At 41.2% G+C, this 20,616-nt stretch overlaps 1 protein-coding gene across 1 annotated transcript in view; it reads left to right on the top strand.

The window, feature by feature from the left end:
• The window catches only part of LOC126417162 (dynein axonemal heavy chain 2), a 959,377-nt gene extending 939,198 nt beyond the window's left edge, over positions 1–20,179 (top strand). The window contains 3 exon segments of the mRNA XM_050085060.1: positions 878–1,032; positions 2,000–2,246; positions 19,975–20,179. Coding sequence (XP_049941017.1) covers positions 878–1,032; positions 2,000–2,246; positions 19,975–20,129 — 557 coding nt within the window. The 3' untranslated portion in view covers positions 20,130–20,179.
• The last annotated feature ends 437 nt before the right edge of the window (positions 20,180–20,616 follow it).

The following is a 20,616-nucleotide window of genomic DNA, read 5'->3' as shown; positions in this document are numbered from 1 at the left end:
AGCATTTTTATGATACGTAGTCTATAATTTGTTTTCTGAGTTTCTCCACAGACTTTATTTCTGCTTGTTAAAGACTGAAATGTACCTGGCACAAAAGTACTAGAAAAAGATGCATAGCAAAAGTCACACATATAGAACATATGGAACAATAAGGTGTAATTAACGTAGCAGTGATACTTCCTGTCAGTAATGTCAGTAAGATTCAATATTAAAGAAACCATAGCTGAAAGTGCTTAAGTTTATCAAATGTTTGTATTCAATTTTTCCAGTAATTAATGTTTCAAGGTGAAGTGGACAATGAAGAGTTACTCACAATGCTGTAAATATGATTATTTGTAGAAACAGAAATATGTGGCAAAAGATGAAATAAAAAGAATGTATGTGGTCACATCTTAAGAATGATTGCACGTGTGTGTGTGTGTGCGTGTGTATGTGTGTGTGTGTGTGTGCGAATGCATGCACACACATTCATGTGCACGTGCATTAGAAGAAATTTGTTTAATAAACACTGTCAAAATAAAGTGTGATCAAGAGTTCACCAAGGCACAGTATTGTTTTTCTTTACACTAAAGACTATTTCATCAGGAGACAAAGGTGGACAACAGTAGGGAGGAAGTATAGGGAAACTATTCTGTTTTTATTACTGGATGCATTGCCATTTGCTTGTGTAATTTAAAATGACTACTACTAAATGATAATATCAGTATTATTATTGGCCTTGTTTAACTTTGTGAATATTAATAATCTTTTGTTTTCTAAGATTGTCCTTTAAATTATTTTGCAACTTGGGAAAGTAGTGTAAATTTTGAACAACAGTGAGAATGGTTCTTATAATATTTGTGCTTGTATTTTATCCGGTCAATATACATTCTCACAGCTTACCCATCCCTGAAGCTACTGGGTTCATGGTCACGGGATTTGGTTCTCAGAGTGGAACATTTTGCGCAGTGGGCAGAAACTACACATCCACCTGTCCTGTTCTGGTTGGCAGCTTACACTTTTCCCACAGGATTCCTGACAGCAGTGTTGCAGGTATTCACACGTCTAATACAATTTGAGGATTTCAGAAAAATACTATTTTGCTTATATATTTTTTGAAATAAGACATAGTGAAGTTATCAGTGTTGGCCAAAATTGAAACTTTTGTTTTATGTTAGATCGTATTCAATACTTTAGCATAGAGGTTTTTTGTTATTTTCAATGCAAGAGCAGGCTACAGCAATATCATCTGTGTTAAGGCTGCTTTAGAAAAATGTGGTTATGTAATTACAGTTGAGTGTGCAGGAAATGGTGTCATTTCATGATTTTTATTTTTTTTTTTTTAAAACTATGCTGAGTCAGGTTATTGAATGCGCACTTTCCATCTGGAAATAGTGATCAGAATTTTGGACTGAGTGCAACAGCCACTGAAACGTTGTTCTTAAGACTCAATTTTCTTACCTTATTTAGATGTAACAAACAATTTTAAATGATTTGTCTGACCATTTTGAAAATTATGTGTGACAAGGCATTAGGTTGATGTCATTACAGAAAAATAAGCTGACAGTGTTGATTAAAAATTTAACTGTCTTGCGAACATATTCTTTCGATACTTTGTGATACCAATACTGGTGATACCAATGATTGTCAAATTAAATAGAATCCATGGGAAAGTGGGAATTTGGTAGGGAGACTATCACTGTTAGGTCCAAATGTTTTTAAATATTAATGTTGACTACCTACAATGTTACATAATATACAACAAAAACTGCAAATGAGAGTCAAATGAAATAGCAATTGTGTATAATGTAAAAATTTGCCATTGTTTGAAACTAGCCCTTTCTCTCTCTCTCTCTCTCTGTCTTATAAATATACAAAATTCATTACTGTAAAATCATATACATAGTTGCAAATTTCATCAGACTTTTTTCCAAAGCCATGTAGCATTAGTATCTTATGGGGGTTATTCTATTTTGAGTGCAAACTTCAGCTGTTACATTGGTTAATATATTTTTTACAGACTTCTGCTCGCCGTTCGAATATTTCTATTGATTCCTTATCATGGGATTTCACAATATTTGCCCCGGATGAACGTTCAGGCCTCCAGCCACCTGCTGATGGTGTATATGTTAGAAGTGTATACTTAGAAGGTGCTGGATGGGACTGGAGAAAGATGTGCCTCATAGAACCACAACCAATGCAGCTTGTGTGCCCAATGCCAGTTATCCACTTCAAACCTATGGAACATCTGAAGAAGAAAAGCAGAGGTTTGACATTCTGTCTTTTTGAAATTTATAGAATATGGTACATGTCCTAAAATTCTTTTTGCAGAATAACATCTTTTATTTATTAACAGCGTTTAAGAGATCATTTGCTATGTTGATAGATGGACATCATCAAAAAAGTTGTTCCGTATGTACAGTTGTACAAACAAAACAAAATACACACTCAAATTGAATGACCCAAAAAAAAAAAAATCACACTCGCCAAATGTAAAAATCAGAACTGAGCAATGAAAATTGCATCTTTTTATTTCTTCTCAAAAGCTAAATACAAAGCTATAGGGCATATCTGACAAAAGAAAAATCATTTCCTTGTTATTAGAATCAGGTAGTTGGAGGAATAAAAACCATATAGTCCCTGTGATGATGATGATGATCAAGAAATGATTAGAGCAAAATAATAGAAAAATCTGGAATGATAGATAATGAGTCATGTACTTCATAAAAGAACTAATTGTATGCTATGAAAGAAAATTGAGAATATGAAGTAATAGTGAACATGAGCAAATAATATGGAAAAATATGATGGTTTATTTAGTAAATATTGTTCATTTTGAGGTTTTTTCCTTGCTTTCAATGTATATTTACTAACTATAGATTTCTTGATGCTACATAAGTTAGTTAACTTTTGTAACACATGCGTACTTGGTGAATACTTGTAAACTTGTAAAAGTGGTTCCTAGCATTGCCTGTTTCATTCACAAATGCATATAGAATGATTATATAGGACAATGATGTTGGTAGTTGCCAAACTATGAATCCAAAAGTGTGGGTTCAATCCTTGGTTGGTCCTAGAATTTATATATATCATTTATTTCTCTTTTCACTTCCGACAATATTTATTAATGTGAAAATGACATGTTGCACTGTGGTTCTATGTCTATTTTAAACTGTAGATCCACACTTTGACTGGGTAAGTCAGGTTAGTTGTTAGAGGAAGGCATTGTCATACCACCTCCAACAGGACCATGCCTAGTAAAGCACTGTGGTGTTGAAGCCACCCATGGATTGATGACAGCTTTACCTTTATGTAGGACAAGTTTAAACTTTGCAATTGACAGTATTCAACAAGCATGGACCTCTGCCTTTCACAGGCAGTGTAGTACCAACTATGTCATCTGAACACTCCTGATGAACTGGAAGCTCCAACTTGCTATGGGCTCCTCCCATTTCTAATCTCTGGAGAGGTTCTTTCACAGTGCTGTTAAACAAGCACTTTTGTAAGATAGTTTTATCAGGGGTTACTGCTTCCCATGTTCATGGTATTTTCAGTAAAGCCACACATGTCCACCCCCCTTTCCCTGGTTGTTCTAAATGGCAAGCATCTCAGGGAGTTCAGCATTTCTTTCCCTGGTGTGCGCTTGGTGAACCCAGGTTTCCTGAGCTGGGGACTGGTGAGTATTGCCAGTCCTCTGTAACCATGAGTTCTGGGCATGCTTCAGTGTGTGTTGCGGTTGTGGACTGTTGTGTGTTAAAGGAAAAACATATCTTGGATTAACTGCCAGGATTGCAAGAATGGTAAAAACCTCTTAAAAACAAAACCCCTCAATCTCAAACTGTGCTGTGCACCAGTGAGATGCATGGCTATTGAGGTGGAACACTCATCAGTGGGCAACCTGTAGGGAGCCTAACACTCCTGAGAAGTACAAGGCATACCAAGCCATGTGGGACTCGTCCGTAGCCACATGTGGCACAAAGATGGAATTGGTCCTCAAGCTTATCCTTTTCAATTCCCAGCAGACTGGGTGTATTGCTGGTGGATATCAGTGCCATCCTACCAAGAGGACTCTTGGCGCCAGTCTTTCCGATACAGGTATTAATTCAAATGCTTATGTCCCAGGTAACAATATGCATGCTGCTAGATATAAAGTGTTTTTAAAAGTTAAAGGAAAGAGGGCAGCTTTGAGAAAGTTTTGCCTTTCTATTTTAAAAAGGGTTTAGAGGGCATTGCTGGCACTTTAAAATCTGTCAAAGTGAAATGAGAAACTGCTGGCTGAAACTTCCAGTTCCCAACAAGCAACAAACCTCCAGAAAGCAAAATGCCTTGGGAAATGGAAACAGAGCTACACAACTCCACAGCAAAGGTGTGATGTTGTGCAGGCATATTGTAGATATTCTCGAAGAGGAACTGGAAGATGAGTGGGCTCAAGAAAATGTCATGGATGTGCAAAATATAATGAAATGGGTAGACAGTGAACTGGTCAAAGTTGCTTTACCCTTACACTTAATAGCACAACAGTTCTGGACCATATCAAGGCAGGCTTAGTCCACAGTTATAAATGCCAATACTTTCAACACACCTCTCTAGCATGTAATGGTGGAGCCACTTGTGGTAAATGGTAAAGCTGCCCATGACAGCTTCATTTGTCCATTTACCCTGAAGTGTGTAAACTGCTCTGGAAATCACCATGACTGGAGTAAAGACTGCAGCATGTATCTTGAAGAAAGGAAGGTCAGAAAAACAAAACTGATCCCACATGGTGAGAACTAAAAGATCTATAAGGCAATGCAGCCTCCCACTTTCACTACTTCTTTTGCATCAGTTCTTAAAAAGGGAGTTTGAAAGATGATTCCTCTGCACAAGCAGAGGTTGCTAATGTCAGCACTACTACCTGCATTTGCAAGTGCAGTTGTGATGGTGGTGTTAATGCACAGCCTGTAGCTCCCCCTAGTACATCAGAAGGGGCCACAGTTGCTGACATTGTAGAGACTCCAGCATCCCAACTGCCAGACTGCAGTAAGCAAGCCAGCACTGTCAGTGCCACTGCCATGAATGTTACTCTAAAGTCTCCAAAATGGAAGCATCAACATTAGAAGAAGGCGGATCATAAGCCATGAGACCATGTAGACCACACAATATCTAAAAGTTCTAATGATTTGGATTTGGAGACAATAGAGTATGAAATCTGCCTGGGGAACCATCTAGCTTCCTGACTGAGCCTCCATTCATTGAAGGATCTCCACCCTGACAGAGAGACAGTGCGAAAGAAAATCCTCAACAATAAAATGGTCCCCTTAGTACAGTGGGGAATCAGTAGATCCACTCCTAGTGCAGGAATGTCCCTGTGCTTGTATTTACAGGAAACATATTTTAAACTTACCGACACCCCTGGGCTACAGCACTATACCCTCCACTGCAAGGGTGAGGTGATTGGGGAAGTAGCCAAGTGATGAGTAGCTATGTTTGTGAGTAACACACACAATTCTTCTGCTCTATTCTTGGCTGGTGACTTGCAAGCAGTTGCAGTTGAAACTCATGTAGGTCAAAGGATCACTATATGCTCACTTCATTTACCTCCACAGGACATGATATATTTGAGGCTCTCACAGATCTTACAGACCTACTTCCTTCATTATTTCTCCTATTGAGAGACTTTGGTGCCCGTAATGCATGATGGGGATCCCGTTATACTTGCCAATTTTGGAGAAGCTCATGGTATCTCAGGAGCTGTGCATCCGTGACACACATTTCAACACAGTTACCAGGTCATCCTCATCTGTTGAACACTCTTTCTGCTCCATAACCCTCGCATATTCTCTCCACTGTGAGATTACTGATGACGATCATTCCAGTGGCCATTTACTACTTTGGATCCACCTATCAAATAGAGCAGTACTTGAAAGGAAGCCATCAAAACAGATGATCAGCAGAGCTAATGGACACTGTTCCGCCAATTCACTGCATTTGAATGCCATGTCAGCTTTCAGGAATGGGTGAACCGTATGACACATGTGATCCACCTTGCTGCCAACTTATCCATCCTGAAGGCATGTGGTCATCCTCTATGGTAGCCTGTATATTGATAAACTGATGCATGCCACTCAGCAGTTGGAGTCAGGTGTGTGGCTCTGTGAAGTGCCACCAAACAGCAGAAAACCTCACAGCCTTTCGAGTGGCAACAGCCAGAGTTTGATGTGGAATTGAGGAGAGCAATCAAAGGGAGTGGCATGTTTTCCTGGACTCTGTTCACTTGTTCTGTGAAGATACTGAAAGCCATCAGGAGGATTTCTGGTAAATGCAGCTGGTTGCCTATAGCAGTGCTGCTGAAGCTGGAGTGACTCCCAGTGGTGCTGAAGCTGGAGTGACTCCAAACAATACATAGAGACATCGCCCAGAAAATGGCAGAGCACTCTGCAATGGCAACTGGTACTGCCAGCAAGGATCCAGAATTCTGCTACTACTGTGTGACTGTGGAAAAGGGTGAGTTGGGCTTTGGTCCAACAATTCTGAGTCCTACAACAGCCATTTCTCCATGTGGGTGCTGAACGTGGCACTGCCTGAGACTTGTAATATTGCATTTAGTTGTGACTAAATCCATACAGCATGATGCAAAACTTGCAAATGGCATCAAAGGAAAATCTATTAGAATATTTTAATTCAATATGGTGGACAGGAAAATTTCCATTCTCATGGAGAGAGGCAATTTCAATACCTCTCCTCAAACCAGGAAAGGACTGCATGTGTGCTGGCAGTTGCTGGAGTGTCATCTTAATGAGCTGTGTAGAAAAAAACCTTGGAGCAAATGGTCAGCCATCATCTGGTCTGAATGTTAAGAGACCAATCAGCTCCTTAGCTACTCTTGGTCCAGAAGATATAGCCTGACCCTGCTAGAGATGGCTATCCAGCAGGTTTTCCTACATGAACAGCATTGTATATGGACATTTTTTGACATCAGTAAAGCATATGACAATACTTGGAGGCACAATATTCTCAGTCAGCTTCACTATTTCATGCCCACATCTCCATATTCATTTGGTCCTTCGTATCAAAACACCTGTTCAGGTATGGGCCAAATTGGTGACAGTTTCAAGCTGGAGAATGGTGTTCCCCAGGGAAGTGTTCCATGTGTCACCCTCTTTATCATCGCCATAAACAGCATAACATCTAATGTAAGGAATCTTATGCAGTGGTCCTTATCTGTGATTGCAGTTTTCTGTTCCTCTACCGACACTCCAACAGCTACTCACAAATTACAACTTACAGTGAATTTGTTTTGTGTGTGTGTGTGTTTTAATTTTAGTCATTCTCATCATATCAGCACATTTTTTATTTACCTGGCTTGCATATGGACAACACCATTCTACATTGTAAAGGTTCAGTGAGATTTTTGGGCCTCATTTTTTATTCCAAACTGTTGAGATTTTACACCTGAAGAACTTGATTGCCAGGACCCAGAAATCACTTAACACCTCATCTGAATGTGCTTTAGCCACAGATCTGGGGTGAGCAGATAGGGCATGTCTGCTTCATTTTTATAGAGCCTTCGTGCAATAGTGGCTGGGCTGTGGATCACAGTCTGTGGATCAGTGAGACCTCACTATCCACACTGATGGGATCAGGCTGGCCATGGGTGATCACAGAACCAGCCACATCCACAGTCTCTGTGCTGAGGATGGGGAACAGTCACTCACTATCCACTGGCAACTTCTAATGGTATAAGATCCTTGCTGTTCCCAATTCACCAACATACCATACTGTTGCTCATTCATCTATGGAACACCTTTTCTCCTAATGTTCATGAGCAACAAGCAACAATGCCATTTGGGATCCATGTCAAGTATGTGCTGGAATAGCTTGGGGTGGACCAAGTATGCACCCAAATCCATTGTTGGGACCAACTACCACCCTGCTTATTGCAGAAACCCAGAGAAATTTTAGATTTAATGCAGTGCAGAAGAGGCTGTTCTCTTGAATCTGTTTCTAATACAATATTTTTGACATTTTAAATGAGCACCACAACTGCACAGTTCTATTCACAGATGAGTCTAAGAGAAGGAGGTGTCTTTTGCCAACTACCAGGGTACATGAGTTTAAGGAAAATAAATTGGCGGATATAGCAGCAAAGGAGGCATATTGTGATGATCCAAAGTTAAGTGCACTATCCCCCTATATGCTGTCAGCTCACTGTTGAGATGTAGAGTCATGTGTAGATAGGAAGAATAGTGGCTGGGAGTGACAGACAATAAGCTCTGTCTCAAGGTCTACAACTCATCCATGCGAATAGGATGATGTCCTTCTTACTTGTCCTTCTATAGGACACAAACATATAACACATGGGTTCTTGTTCTATAGGACACACTCTATGACACCTGGCTTCTCGCTCTGGTGAGACAGTCCTCCAGTGTGTTGTGCTTGTGGCATATGGACCACAGTGCACCATATTTTAGCTGACAGTGTTCTATATTCATATGAGAAGGCAGAAGCTCATTTACTAACAGATTTACTCTCTGTTTTAACTGAAAATCAGGTCAGTGTACTTTTAAGGTTTGTGACATGTCAGACGTGTTCCCTAAACTTTTAGGGAGAATTTTTTAATGTGTTCTCAGGGTGGCTGTTTCATCAATGTTTTTTGTAGGTGATCAGCCAATCACATTTCCATGTACAATTATTTTAGCTGTCTTCTTGTGATACTTGTGTTTAATTACCAGTATGTGACCATTTCATCTGCCTGTATGGTATTCTGAAAGCTGTGTAATGTGTAGGTGACTATGAGTGTGGTTGGAGATAGTGAGTATAGCTCTTTAGGATTTGCTCCTCTTTGTTTCATGAATATTTGAATCTCTTTAACCAAATTTTATCTACTAATTTTTGTAAAGGTGCTGATAAATGCACCAATGATGTCTATAAATCACAAACACAACAAAGTAAGGTGTTTGGGTTATCTGAAGCCTCCAGGTTGTTACTAAGAATGGAGCCTCTTATACTGGTCAAAGTGTATCCTGTGATGATTATGTGAAAGAAGTTAAAAATTTGTGTTAGAATATGGTCTGATCCCAGATCACAATGTGTCATTAGTGTTGTGTTACATTACAAATGCATCACCTGCGCATGCCTGACAGACCATCTCAAACTTTCAACTTGTCAAAGGAATATCTTTGCCAAGAAACCTTGAATTTATACATTAACTGTGGTATGAAAGGCATGGATCTGAGTTCAAAATCAAGTCTGCAAAAAAGTTTCAACTTGTGCCATAGAGCCAACACAGCTTATAGAGTGCATTCCATAAGGAATGCGACCAATTTTTTTCTGATGCTACAGTACACCACAGTGTTTCGTAACTTGTTAGCTAAAAAAAAAAAAAAAAAAAAAAAAAGCTCTTTATGTCATTCGGCTGCAAGCTGCTGGAGAGTCAGGACGTGTGCGTTTCTGTCAACCCCGTTTTGAGTTTATGTAACACGGCACAATGGATCATTCTGTAGAGCAACGGTACGCTATCAAATTTTGCGTTAAACTTGGGAAGTCTGCCACCGAAATGTTTCCATTACTTCAGCATGCCTTTGGGACTGGTTGCTTGTCCAAATCCCAAGTTTTCTGATGGCACAAGTCATCCATGGAGGGTCAAGAGGAGATCACCGACAAACCTCGCAGTGGACAGCCATCACCCGCACGAGTCGACTAAAATGTGACGCATGTGCACGATTGTTTGAACTCTGACAGAAGGCTGAGCCTTCAATTGGTGGCACAAACTCTAAACATGTCCAAAACAACCATTTTCCGCATTGTGACCAAAGACTTGAACATGAGAAAGGTGTGTGCCAAAGTTATCCCAAAAGTATTGACCAACAAACACAAGCACATGTGAGTGATTCAGTGCTGAGAAAAGTTGGAAATGTGTGAAAATGATCCTCATTTTCTAAACTTAGTTATCACTGGTGATGAGTCATGGATTTTTGAGTATGACCCTGAGACAAAAAGGCAGAGTTCAGAGTGGCACACCCCATCGTCGCCCCATACCAAGAAGGCATGCATGAGCAACTCCAGGATCAAAACCATGCTCTTTATCTTCTTTGACATCAGAGGCATTGTCCACCACAAAATTGTACCTACCAGGACTACAGTGGACTCAGCTTTCTACTTGGAAGTGCTCAAAAGACTGAAAAGGAGGGTCTTGTGCTGCCGAAGCGACATGAAGGACACGTGAAAAGTTCACCACGACAACGCACTGAGTCACAGTGCCTTCATTGTCAATGACTTCCTGGCCAGGACCAAGACCCCATTGGTTCCCCAGCCTCCTTACGGTCCTGGCCTGTCTCCCGCTGAGATTTTTTTGTTTCCTTGGTTAAAAGGAGTCATGAAAAGAAAACATTGGGGCACAATTGAAAGCATCCAGGCACATGTTACATCAGCTCTAAAGGACATCCAGGAAAGGGCATTCCAGGATGCCTTCCAGGCATGGAAACACCGCCTCCAGAAGTGTATTGATGCAAGAAAGTGCTATTTTGAAAATTTTTTATTATCTGTATGTATATATTCAGTAAATGATTTTTTATGAATTTGGTCGCATTACTTATGGAACGCACCTTGTATAATCCATTGAGAGTAAGAGCAATACTTTTGCTGCAGCATAATTTCTTCCTGTGTTGTACCTGAATCTTCTTGTCTTTCTAAATCCAATGTGAAATAATTATTTAATTGGACAGATAAAAAAATCTACTCACCAAGCGGCGGCAGAACACACGCATAGAAGACGGTTGTAATTGGTAAGCTTTCGGAACCAGTGGCTCCTTCTTCAGGCAGAAGGATTGAAGGGGAAGGAAGAGGGGTGAAGGAAAAGGACTGGAGAGGTCTAGGAAAAGGGGTAGACTTCAGGAAAGTCACCCAGAACTGAGGGTCAGGGGAGACTACCCATATGGGACGAGAAGGAAAGGAATCAATAAGTGATTATTTTCATTGTTATAGTAACTCACGTGAAATAAATTGTCTCAATCTGTTGATCATGGGTAATGTTAGAAATAAATGTTCAGATGGGTATATGAGAAGAAGAAGTAAAAAATCAAAGGAAGAGTGTCACAGAAGAAACTGTTGTGATGCTGGAAGTGGCTTGGGTTGGTATAAGAGGTCACAAGAGAGAGAGAAAGCTAGGGGTCACAAAGGAAAGATGAATAATACAAGTTATCTGTTTGGAGAAGCGTAAGCCTGCATCTTCAGAGCTTTATGACATAAAAAATGGATCTGAATGAATTGGTGATTAATGTTCCCAGTGTTTTGCTTTATGTAGTGTTGTGTCACTGGGTTTATCTTCCTCGATAAATTGGCAGCTAAAGGAGTACCAGCAGTAACAGAGAAATATGTGATGGTGGTATTTGGTTTAGTATTAAGAGCTGGTTTGGTGCAAGTCCAAACCTGTGTTTTAGTGATTAGATCTGCCAATACAGACATGGAAATTCCTGATTCATTATCCAGTGATAACATTCTCCTTGAGGTATATTCATGATGTTATCTGAAAAGCTTATTAGAAGGCAGACAGCACCATTATATGATAATGGATCACACACAGAGAGGACTCATGGACCCTGCCTGATCATCTCCAATCTGGAAGAATCTTTTACAGATGTTCTTTCTAGAATAAATGAGATGTGTAAAATCTGAGCTCAAAATGTAAAGATTTCATTGTTTTATGAGGCTTTCAATAGGGGTTGTAAAGTGTTATGTGGGCTCTATTACAGTTTAGGCCAAATATCAGTCAACTTTAAACAGAAACTAGATGTAATAAAAAAATGGGCTCAGGTGTACACTTTTTTATGTTAAAATTTCAAGGTTGTGTCATTCATCACTACCACTGATATTATTATCACCATTTTCAAGCTACACGAGGTCAAAGTAGGGACAAAGTCAAATGTGACAATTTTGTGATTGCAGTAATTTTTGCACTAGCAAAGTTTATTGAATTCAGGCACATAGCTATTCCCATACTGCTATAATGTTGAACAATCAGTCTCTCTTTCTTATCCCATCTGGTAACTCTCCCATGATCCGGGGTTCTGGGTGACTTCACCAAACTCTCTCCATTTCCTAAACCTCACCAGTCCTTTTCCTTCATTCTGATTACTTCTTCAACCCTTCTGCCACAAGGAGCCACTGGCTCTGAAAGCCTGCAAATTTAAATACATTTATGTGTGTGTTCTCCTGCCATCATTTGGTGAGTAGATTTTCTATCTACCCAATTGTATCATATTTCCTAAAATTGATTATTTTTGTCAGTGAAATAATCAAGTATTTCAATGAAAGCCTTTAAATGTAAGTGCTTCAAAGAGTGCAATGATGGAATTTAACACCAGGAAACACATGGAATTTGATATGAAATTATTCATACAAAATAACATTGTAGGATAGGAATCACACTGCAGGACAACCTCAAGTGGGACATGCATATAGATTCCTTGGCTTGTAAACTATCTCAAAATAATTGCCACAAACATGATTAGCAAATATGCAAGGATTTGTATTTACTAAAACATGCCTATCATTCATTATTTCATCAAATCTAAGCTATCTGTCAGAAATCTGGGGTGCGATAACACAAACTACCCTAAGCACATTATTAACATTACAGAAACATTCTATCAGAATTATTTGCGATGCCAACCAGAACCAGAGAATTATTTCAGATGCTATTCTTCTAAATAGCAACACAAGGAAACTTGGTAATAAAACAGTTACGGTATTTAAGGTCATGGAGTAATAACAACAAAAATACACAAAAACATTTAGAGGTTTGTGTATGGCCTTATAAAGACACCCTCCCTGTCTGCTGTCACTGGAGTCGTGCTGTGCGCATTCGGCAGAACAGGTGATTGGTCAGTGACAGGGCTGCTGCTGGCAGCTACCTTGGGTAGCTGTGGGTGTGCCATCTGCACTGCGCTTCTGGTAGTAGATCCACACACGTCTGCTGTGGACGACAGGTGTAGTAACCAGGGGGTCATTATGTGTGATGCTGTCACTGCAGACATCCAGGGTATCAGTGGTGGTGTCAGGAGCATCACTCAGAGGCATGAGAAGTTCCTGATCCGCTTAGACTGGCAAGTACAGACAAATGTGATTGGGACAATAACACCTACGCCATCACAGATCCCAGGATAGCCAGTGGACACGACCAGTGACAAGGGGGCAGAAGCCATCTGTATGTTAGAATCCACGGTGAGGGACATCAGTACCGGCAGTATCCCTGCTGACGCGCAGCACCAGGTCAGTGCAGTGTAAAGAGTCAGCACTGGCTGCAGGAAGCAAACCTGCTGTTGATGCTGATGAAACCCTGACCTCTGGGATAGGTGGGCAAGGTCAAGACTACCTATCCCCAAGAGCAGCCAGGACCAACAAAGAATGAGGTGATGCACCCATGGTCTGAGGAGGGGGCCAGGCACTCATCCTGGGATGCAACTGATTCTGGTAGCACACTACAAATCAGCCTTTGATGTGAGCCATGAAGACACAGGGACTACACCAGCCATGGATGATGAACAGAATCCAGTGAGAGCACTGTCCGAAACTCTGGGCCCAGACTGGCATGCTGGGCGCAAATGATGGACAAAACCAGTGCAGCTTAGGGCTGCCTACATGGCAGCAAGAGGGTGAGCAGCACCTGCATCTGACAGTCATATGGGAGGCTGGTGGGACTTTTGGCTCCAATTAGCTTTTGTAAGAGCTTAAAAAAATGTGAGAGCCTCCTCAACCTGAAAATCTTCTATGTGCATGTGCTGCATCTGCATCTTAAATGTTTGAACAAAGCTCTCAGCCTTGCGGTTAGACTGCAGGTGAAAGGGAGGCACAGTGATGTGGCAAACGCCATTGGTGCACAAAACTTCTTGTAAGATTGTGCCATGAATTGAGGACTGTTGTCTGAAACCAGAGTGAAAGGGAAGCCTTTTGTGGAGAATATCTTCAAAGGGACCATGACAGTTGCATCTTCTATCACAGACCGACAACAAACAACATAAGGAAACAATGGCTGATAATGAGAAAGTGTCTAAAAAAGGACCAGTGAAATCTATGCGGACTCTTTCCCAATGCTGTGTAGGGGCCAGTCATGTGAAAAAACAAGATGTGGCACTACCTGCTGACCCAAATACTTGTGGCAAGCCATGAAAATATGTTCCATCTCCCAATCGATGCATGCCAAAACAGATTAAGGTGCGCTAACGGTTTTGTGAGAGATTCCCAAGTGACCCTGATGTAATAAGTGAAGGCCTTCCCACCGCAGAGCTGGTGGATTCATGACATGGGGAGTAAACTTTCATTAACAGGAAACTAATGCCACCCAAGAGAGAGGCAATGACGCACTGGGGGCCGAACCGTGCAATACCTCTGGGTTTGACGTGGGGCTGCAGTGGGGTGGGTGGACTGCTGTGGCCTGTTGCGGACCACTGAGGGCTACAGTGGGACAAAGGGTCTTCGCTGTTTCTAGGCCCCCAGTTCAATACACAACCTCAAACTTAAGCCATTGATATTGATAAAGGCCGAAAGGCATGCTAACCACAAGCAACTGTTTTGAAGCCTCATCCACTAGAACATATAGGTTTGCTTTGGCCAAGTCAATTTTCGAAAAGAATGGACGCCCACCCCAATTGTGAGCAACTACTCCGGGCAGGGTAGGGAATACATGCCTACGACTGCCTTAATGGTGACCTTGAAGTTGCCACAGAGATGGAGTTGATCGGCCGGCTTTTTTACAATCACTAAAGGTGTAACCCATTCACTTGAGGAAATTGGTTGAATCACTCCCAATGATATTAACTGATCTAGGCTCCATCTTCACTTGGTCACTTAAAGCCGCTGGCACCAGCTGCATCCGAATAAAAGCCAGAGTGAAGGGTTTGAGGGTGGTGGGTGCTGTGAAATTGTTTGTACAACATAAAACTGGAGCAAAAAGATCCAAAAACTCAGAACACAAGGAATCCAGTGAGAGTGAAGTCACTTGATCTAACAGAAGATGCACCAAATCCATAATAGATAACCCAAAAATGACAAAGGCCTCTAACCCAAGCGAATTTTCACTACTCACATCATTAACCACCAAGTACAGAGCGGAATGGAAAACTGATTTGTCAACTATGCTGGCCATGAACTGCCACACCAGCAGTGGGAATCCGAACCTAGTGTACATCTGGGAGTTGAATAGAGTTACGGTGGCTCCTGTGCCGACTTGTAGAAGTAACAACTGATCCATCACCCGCACTTCCATGAAAAGTGTGTTCCAGCCTTCAGACAATGGCAAACGTAACTATGAAATGGTATGAATATCGACATCCATTGATTCCTGCAGTGACTTTTGAGGCATAGAGACTTGCATAGTGCCACTACGTGACTTTTTTTTAACTGGCAAAAAGCCTACCACTTGGGCCAGGCTACATATTCACACTGCACAATACAAGAGATGCTAAAAGGAAGTGGTGTTCGCTATCCCTACTGCTGACAATGTGTCTGTCTGCATTGGTCAAATTAGATTGTTTGTATTGTGGCTATCTCCTCTTCCCCCAGTGTTGGTGTGCTCCCAGCACACCAATTGTTCTGTGCACCAGAGCTGCATGCTGTCAACAACTGCGACGTCACTCTAAGCCTCCAATTGGTGGCCCGTGGTGCAGGAGACCTGGAATGACTGTGCTGTATTCAAAACCTCTTCTACAGTAGTGCTCTCAAACTGAAGGGCATGTTGACACACCTTATCTGAAACTAAGGGAATGATTGCTTCATGGACCATGGTGTCCGCATAAAACTCCTGAGCCTTGGCTGTGACGAACCAACACTTACAACTTAGGCTGTGAAGCTTGGCTGCCTGAGCTCGATACGATTACTGCAGCTGTTTGCGACACTGGTAGAATTCAGCATGTGCAGCTACCATGTGTGTATGCTTGTGATGGTAAGAGGGCAACAAACAACACATATCATCAAGAGAAAGTGACACTGCTCTTGCAGAGAAGCTAAGTGGCACAGTAAGTGATACATATGAGGGGGTATAAACATGGAAAAGCCTTACAGGCCTCCCATGCCAACCACCCACGATATCATGAAATGTTGGTGAAGCCACCTCCAGTAAGCATCCGAGTTTTTGCAGATTCATCATTTGGGAGGTGGGGGAGGGGGGGGGGGGGGTAATGGTGATGATGGGTGAACAACCAGCAGTGCCAGGGTCAGTGTAGCCAACAATCATTCCAACAAAGCTGTGTTTTTCAACTGTTGTTGCAGGATTAATTGGAGTAGCCTCTGTGGAAGAGCTGAATGGCATAAAAATCAAAGGATTGAAAACACAAAAATCTCATCCTTGTTGCCACTTATGTTTTAACTAGGAACACAAGGAAACACATGGTCATAAAACAGGTATGGTTTATTAGGGTACAGAGCAACAACAACAAAAATACACTGGATATAGTTACAAATAACAAATACGTTTCACAACCAGGAGCCCAGAGCCCCATGTATGGTCTCATATGGACACTGTCCTTATCTGCTGTTGCTGGAGTCATGTTGCGCACACACAGCAGAACAGGTGACTGATCGATGACTGGGCTGGCCCTGGAGAGCATCTCAGCTAGTTGTGGGTGCACCATTTTAATGTTGGAGTGCACTGTGCTTGCTGGTGTCCTGGCTCTAGTCCACTGTGGGAAACAGACATAGTAATTGGTGGGTTACTACAATTGTTTCAAACATTAGGTGTTTGTATATATGTTAAAAGTAATATTGCTTGTGAGAACAATGTATCCAAACTTAAACCGTGACTTTCACCAGCATAATGCAAGACAAAAATTGAGATACCAGAACAGCATTATATTAAGAAAAAAAAAAAGATGTCTTTATGCTGTTGCTGAAGCTAGCCAGTGCCCTACCAAAATGTCTCTCATCCCTCCTCACTAGCAAATTAAAAGGCCAACTAAAAAGTATTTTAATTGGAAATCCATTGTTTTCCTAGATGAGTTCTTTAATTTTATGAAAAATGCTTTGAAGATATGTCTGACTCATAGTATGTGGTGATTCACAAGTGACCTAATGATCATAATCTTTTTCAATGCTGTTATTTGCATATTAACAAATGTAAAGTGCATGAAAATGTAAAGCTATTATTAAACACAGCTCTGTAGTTTATAAAACTTTATAAACTGACATATTCGGAAGAATAATCTGTACTATTCTCTGAAATGGTATTATTTTCAGGGCCTGTGTTTGATTACTCGATGCTGAATAAATATCATCATTATTAAAACTGAGAGTTTTTGGTGTAGTATGAGGGTAATCCCAAAAGTAAGGTCTCCTATTTTTTTATAAGTACAGAACTAGTTTGTGTGGCAGTTGGCCACACTGTTATGAAGAGTGCTTCACGCGCTGTGTGTAAACATGCGCACACTGCACCAAGGTGCTCAGTCTTGGCTTGCCAGCCATTGAGAATGGAGCTCCTATTGGATGTTACCACCAAGTGTGAATTGTGTGCAGTTATTCGGTTTTTGAACGCAAAGGGCACTGCGCTGATTAAAATCCATCATCAATTGACGGAAGTGTATGGTGACTCGTGCATGGATGTCAAAAATGTTTGCAAATGGTGTAGAGAGTTTGCAGCTGGTTAGACCGAAATTCACAACGAACAAAGGAGTGGGAGACCGTCAATTTCTGAGGAGACAGTGTTGAAGGTCGAGCAAAGCATGCGTGAAGATCGGTGGATCACCCTGGATGATCTCTGTATGTTGGTTCCTGAGGTTTCCCAAAGCACCGCTCACAGAATTTTAATGGAAACATTGAAACACCAGAAGGTGTGCGCAAGATGGGTGCCACGCATGCTGACTGAGGACCACATGCAGCAACAAGTTGATGCTTCCCGTGCATTTCTTCACCACCTTGCAGCCGAACAGGACAACTTTCTGGACTCAATTTTCACGGGTGTTGACAGCTGGGCATACCACTTTATACCTGAGATTGAACAACAATCACGCCAGTGGCGGCATCCTTCTTTGACAAAGCCATGGAAATTCAAACAAACGCAGTCTGCCAGTAAAGCCATGAAAATCGTTTTTTGGGATCGGAAAGGGGTATTGTTGGTCAACTTTATGCCCACTGGGACCACAGTTAACACTGACAGGTACTGTGAGACTGTGAAAAAACTCAAACGGTCAATTCAGAACTGGAGAAGAGGAATGTTGAGCAAGGGCGTACACATTCTCCATGACAACACTCCCCCACACATCGCTCAGCAAACCGTTGCTCTCCTGCAACAGTTTCAGTGGAACATAATATCCCACCCACCCTATAGTTCTGACTTGGCACCCAGTGACTATCACCTGTTCCCTAGGTGAAAAGGACATTTGGCCGGAAATAGATTCAGCTTCGACGCCGAGGTGAAAGAAGAGGTTCATAACTTTCTGAACAGCATGGCGGCGAGCTGGTATGATATTGGCATACAAAAATTGCCACAGTGTCTACAAAAATGCATTGACAGAAATGGTGATTATGTTGAAAAATAGCCAAATGTTCAAGCTGTAAACTGATGTAATCCATTGTAGAAATAAACAGGTCTATGTACTTATAAAAAAATAGGAGACGCTTTTGGCTTCCAGCCAAAGACTGATTTCAGGCATCTTTTGTCTCTAGTCTATCTCATGCAAGTCTCTTCATCTCTAAATAACTACCATAACTGACATTCATGTAATCCTGCTTGTTGTATTCAAGCTTTGGTCTCCCTCTACAGTTTTTACTCAATTAACTTATGTCCATTAACAAAATGCCTATTCCTTTTTATATTGGAGTATGACCTACCAACCTACTCCTTTTTTAAATGCTTTCTTCCATAAAGCTCTGTTCTCCCCAGTTTGATGCAGCACCTCTTCATTGGTTATCTGATCTGTCCATCTATTCTTCAGCATTCAACTGTAATACTACATTTCACAAACTTGTATTCTCTTCTTGCCTGTACTACTGTACTATCTTATCATCCACATGTTACTTACATATAATGTTTCTAGAATTTACGCAGAAATTTTCGAAACACTACAAAGTGGAGCAGTGGAAGTTAGGCTGGGAGAAAGGGGGTGTGGGGATTGAGAGAACACAGGATATCCTGGAGGGACAGTTCTTATCTGTGTAGTGCACACAATCTGGTGTACTGAGGGAGGATCTAGATTGTGTGACTCGTCTATTGATTTCACTGGTGCTCTGTTGTGCAAAAAGTGCAGAAAATAGGTGATCGAGTAAGCAGTTAGCCACAATTTGATGGCGACAGTTCACTGGGGTAGGTGGCTGGTTAGCTGTCATTCCCATACAGAATACAGCACAGTAATTGCAGCACATCTGGTATATAGTGTAGTTACTTTGACCTGTGGAAAATCCAGGATGGAATGTAACAATATTGTCCTATACTTCCTCCCACCACCACCTACTCCAGTCCGGTCACAAACATCACCTATACTATCAAAGGCAGGGCTGCCTGTGAAATCAGTCGTGATCTTCAAGCTAAGTTGCAACCACTGTGCTGCCTTCTATGTGGGCATGACAATCAACAAGCTGTCTATCCGCATTAATGGCCAAGTGAACCATCTTGTTGCTGAGCACACTGCCAAACATGACATCCTTCATTTCAGCGACTGCTTCACAGCATGTGCCATATGGATCCTTCCCACCAACACCAGATTTTCCGAATTGCACAGGTGGGAACTTTCCCTGCAATATATCCTATGTTACTGTAATCCTCCTGGCCTCAACCTTTGTTAGTCATTGTCCTCTCACATCCAGCACCTTCTCTGTTCCCATTCCAGCATTACACAGCCCTCATTCCTCCATTGCACCCAGTCTTTTTACTTCTCTCCTTTCCTGCTATCGCCTGGCCTCTCCCCACCTCTCTGCTCCCTCCGTCTAACCTCCCAACTTCTTTTATAACTCTTTTATATGTCATGAAATGTCAATTACATTACATTTTTCACATATTATGTATTAATTAAATAACTTGATGGTTTTTTTCAGGTATCTATGTCTGTCCTTGCTATTATTATCCAATCCGATGTGGTGGAGGTGGTCGCGAATCTTTTGTTGTAGCAGTTGATCTCAAAAGTGGCACAGAAAATGCTGATCATTGGATCAAAAGAGGCACTGCTTTACTTCTTAGCCTTGCCAATTAGGTGAACTTTTTGGACACCTCATTCCATGCCTCAAAGATTTTGTTGAATCTGAGCACTTGACGATATGTTCCAGAATTACTTTATAAGCCCATGAATGTATATAAAATATTAAGTAAGTTGTAACTGTAGTGATAAGTGCAGACATATCTATTTAATATTCTTCTGATACTCATTGGCACCCTTTTGTAATTACCTAAAATGTTTATTTGGTAATCATTGTGATACCAATTTTGTATTATTAAAATGTGAAATTTTATGATAAACATTTTTAAAAATTTGTGTACCATTCTAGTAGTATTGACACACAACTGAAAACTCTTAAAACGTCATGGGACTCAGCTGTGTTCTTGTTATGTTGCACATTCAGCGGCATCAAATTCACAAAGATGTTCAAGCTCCTACCAGATTGAGATATTGATGAGGACAGCATAGACCATATTCCTGTAGGGCAAGGCTTTCTGGATGCAACACATGCCAACAGAAACAG

This window comes from Schistocerca serialis, chromosome 8 (genome assembly GCF_023864345.2).
Source record: "Schistocerca serialis cubense isolate TAMUIC-IGC-003099 chromosome 8, iqSchSeri2.2, whole genome shotgun sequence".
NCBI lineage: Eukaryota > Metazoa > Arthropoda > Insecta > Orthoptera > Acrididae > Schistocerca > Schistocerca serialis.
Note: the sequence above shows the minus strand (reverse complement) of the source record. Positions and strands in the feature narration are given on the sequence as shown.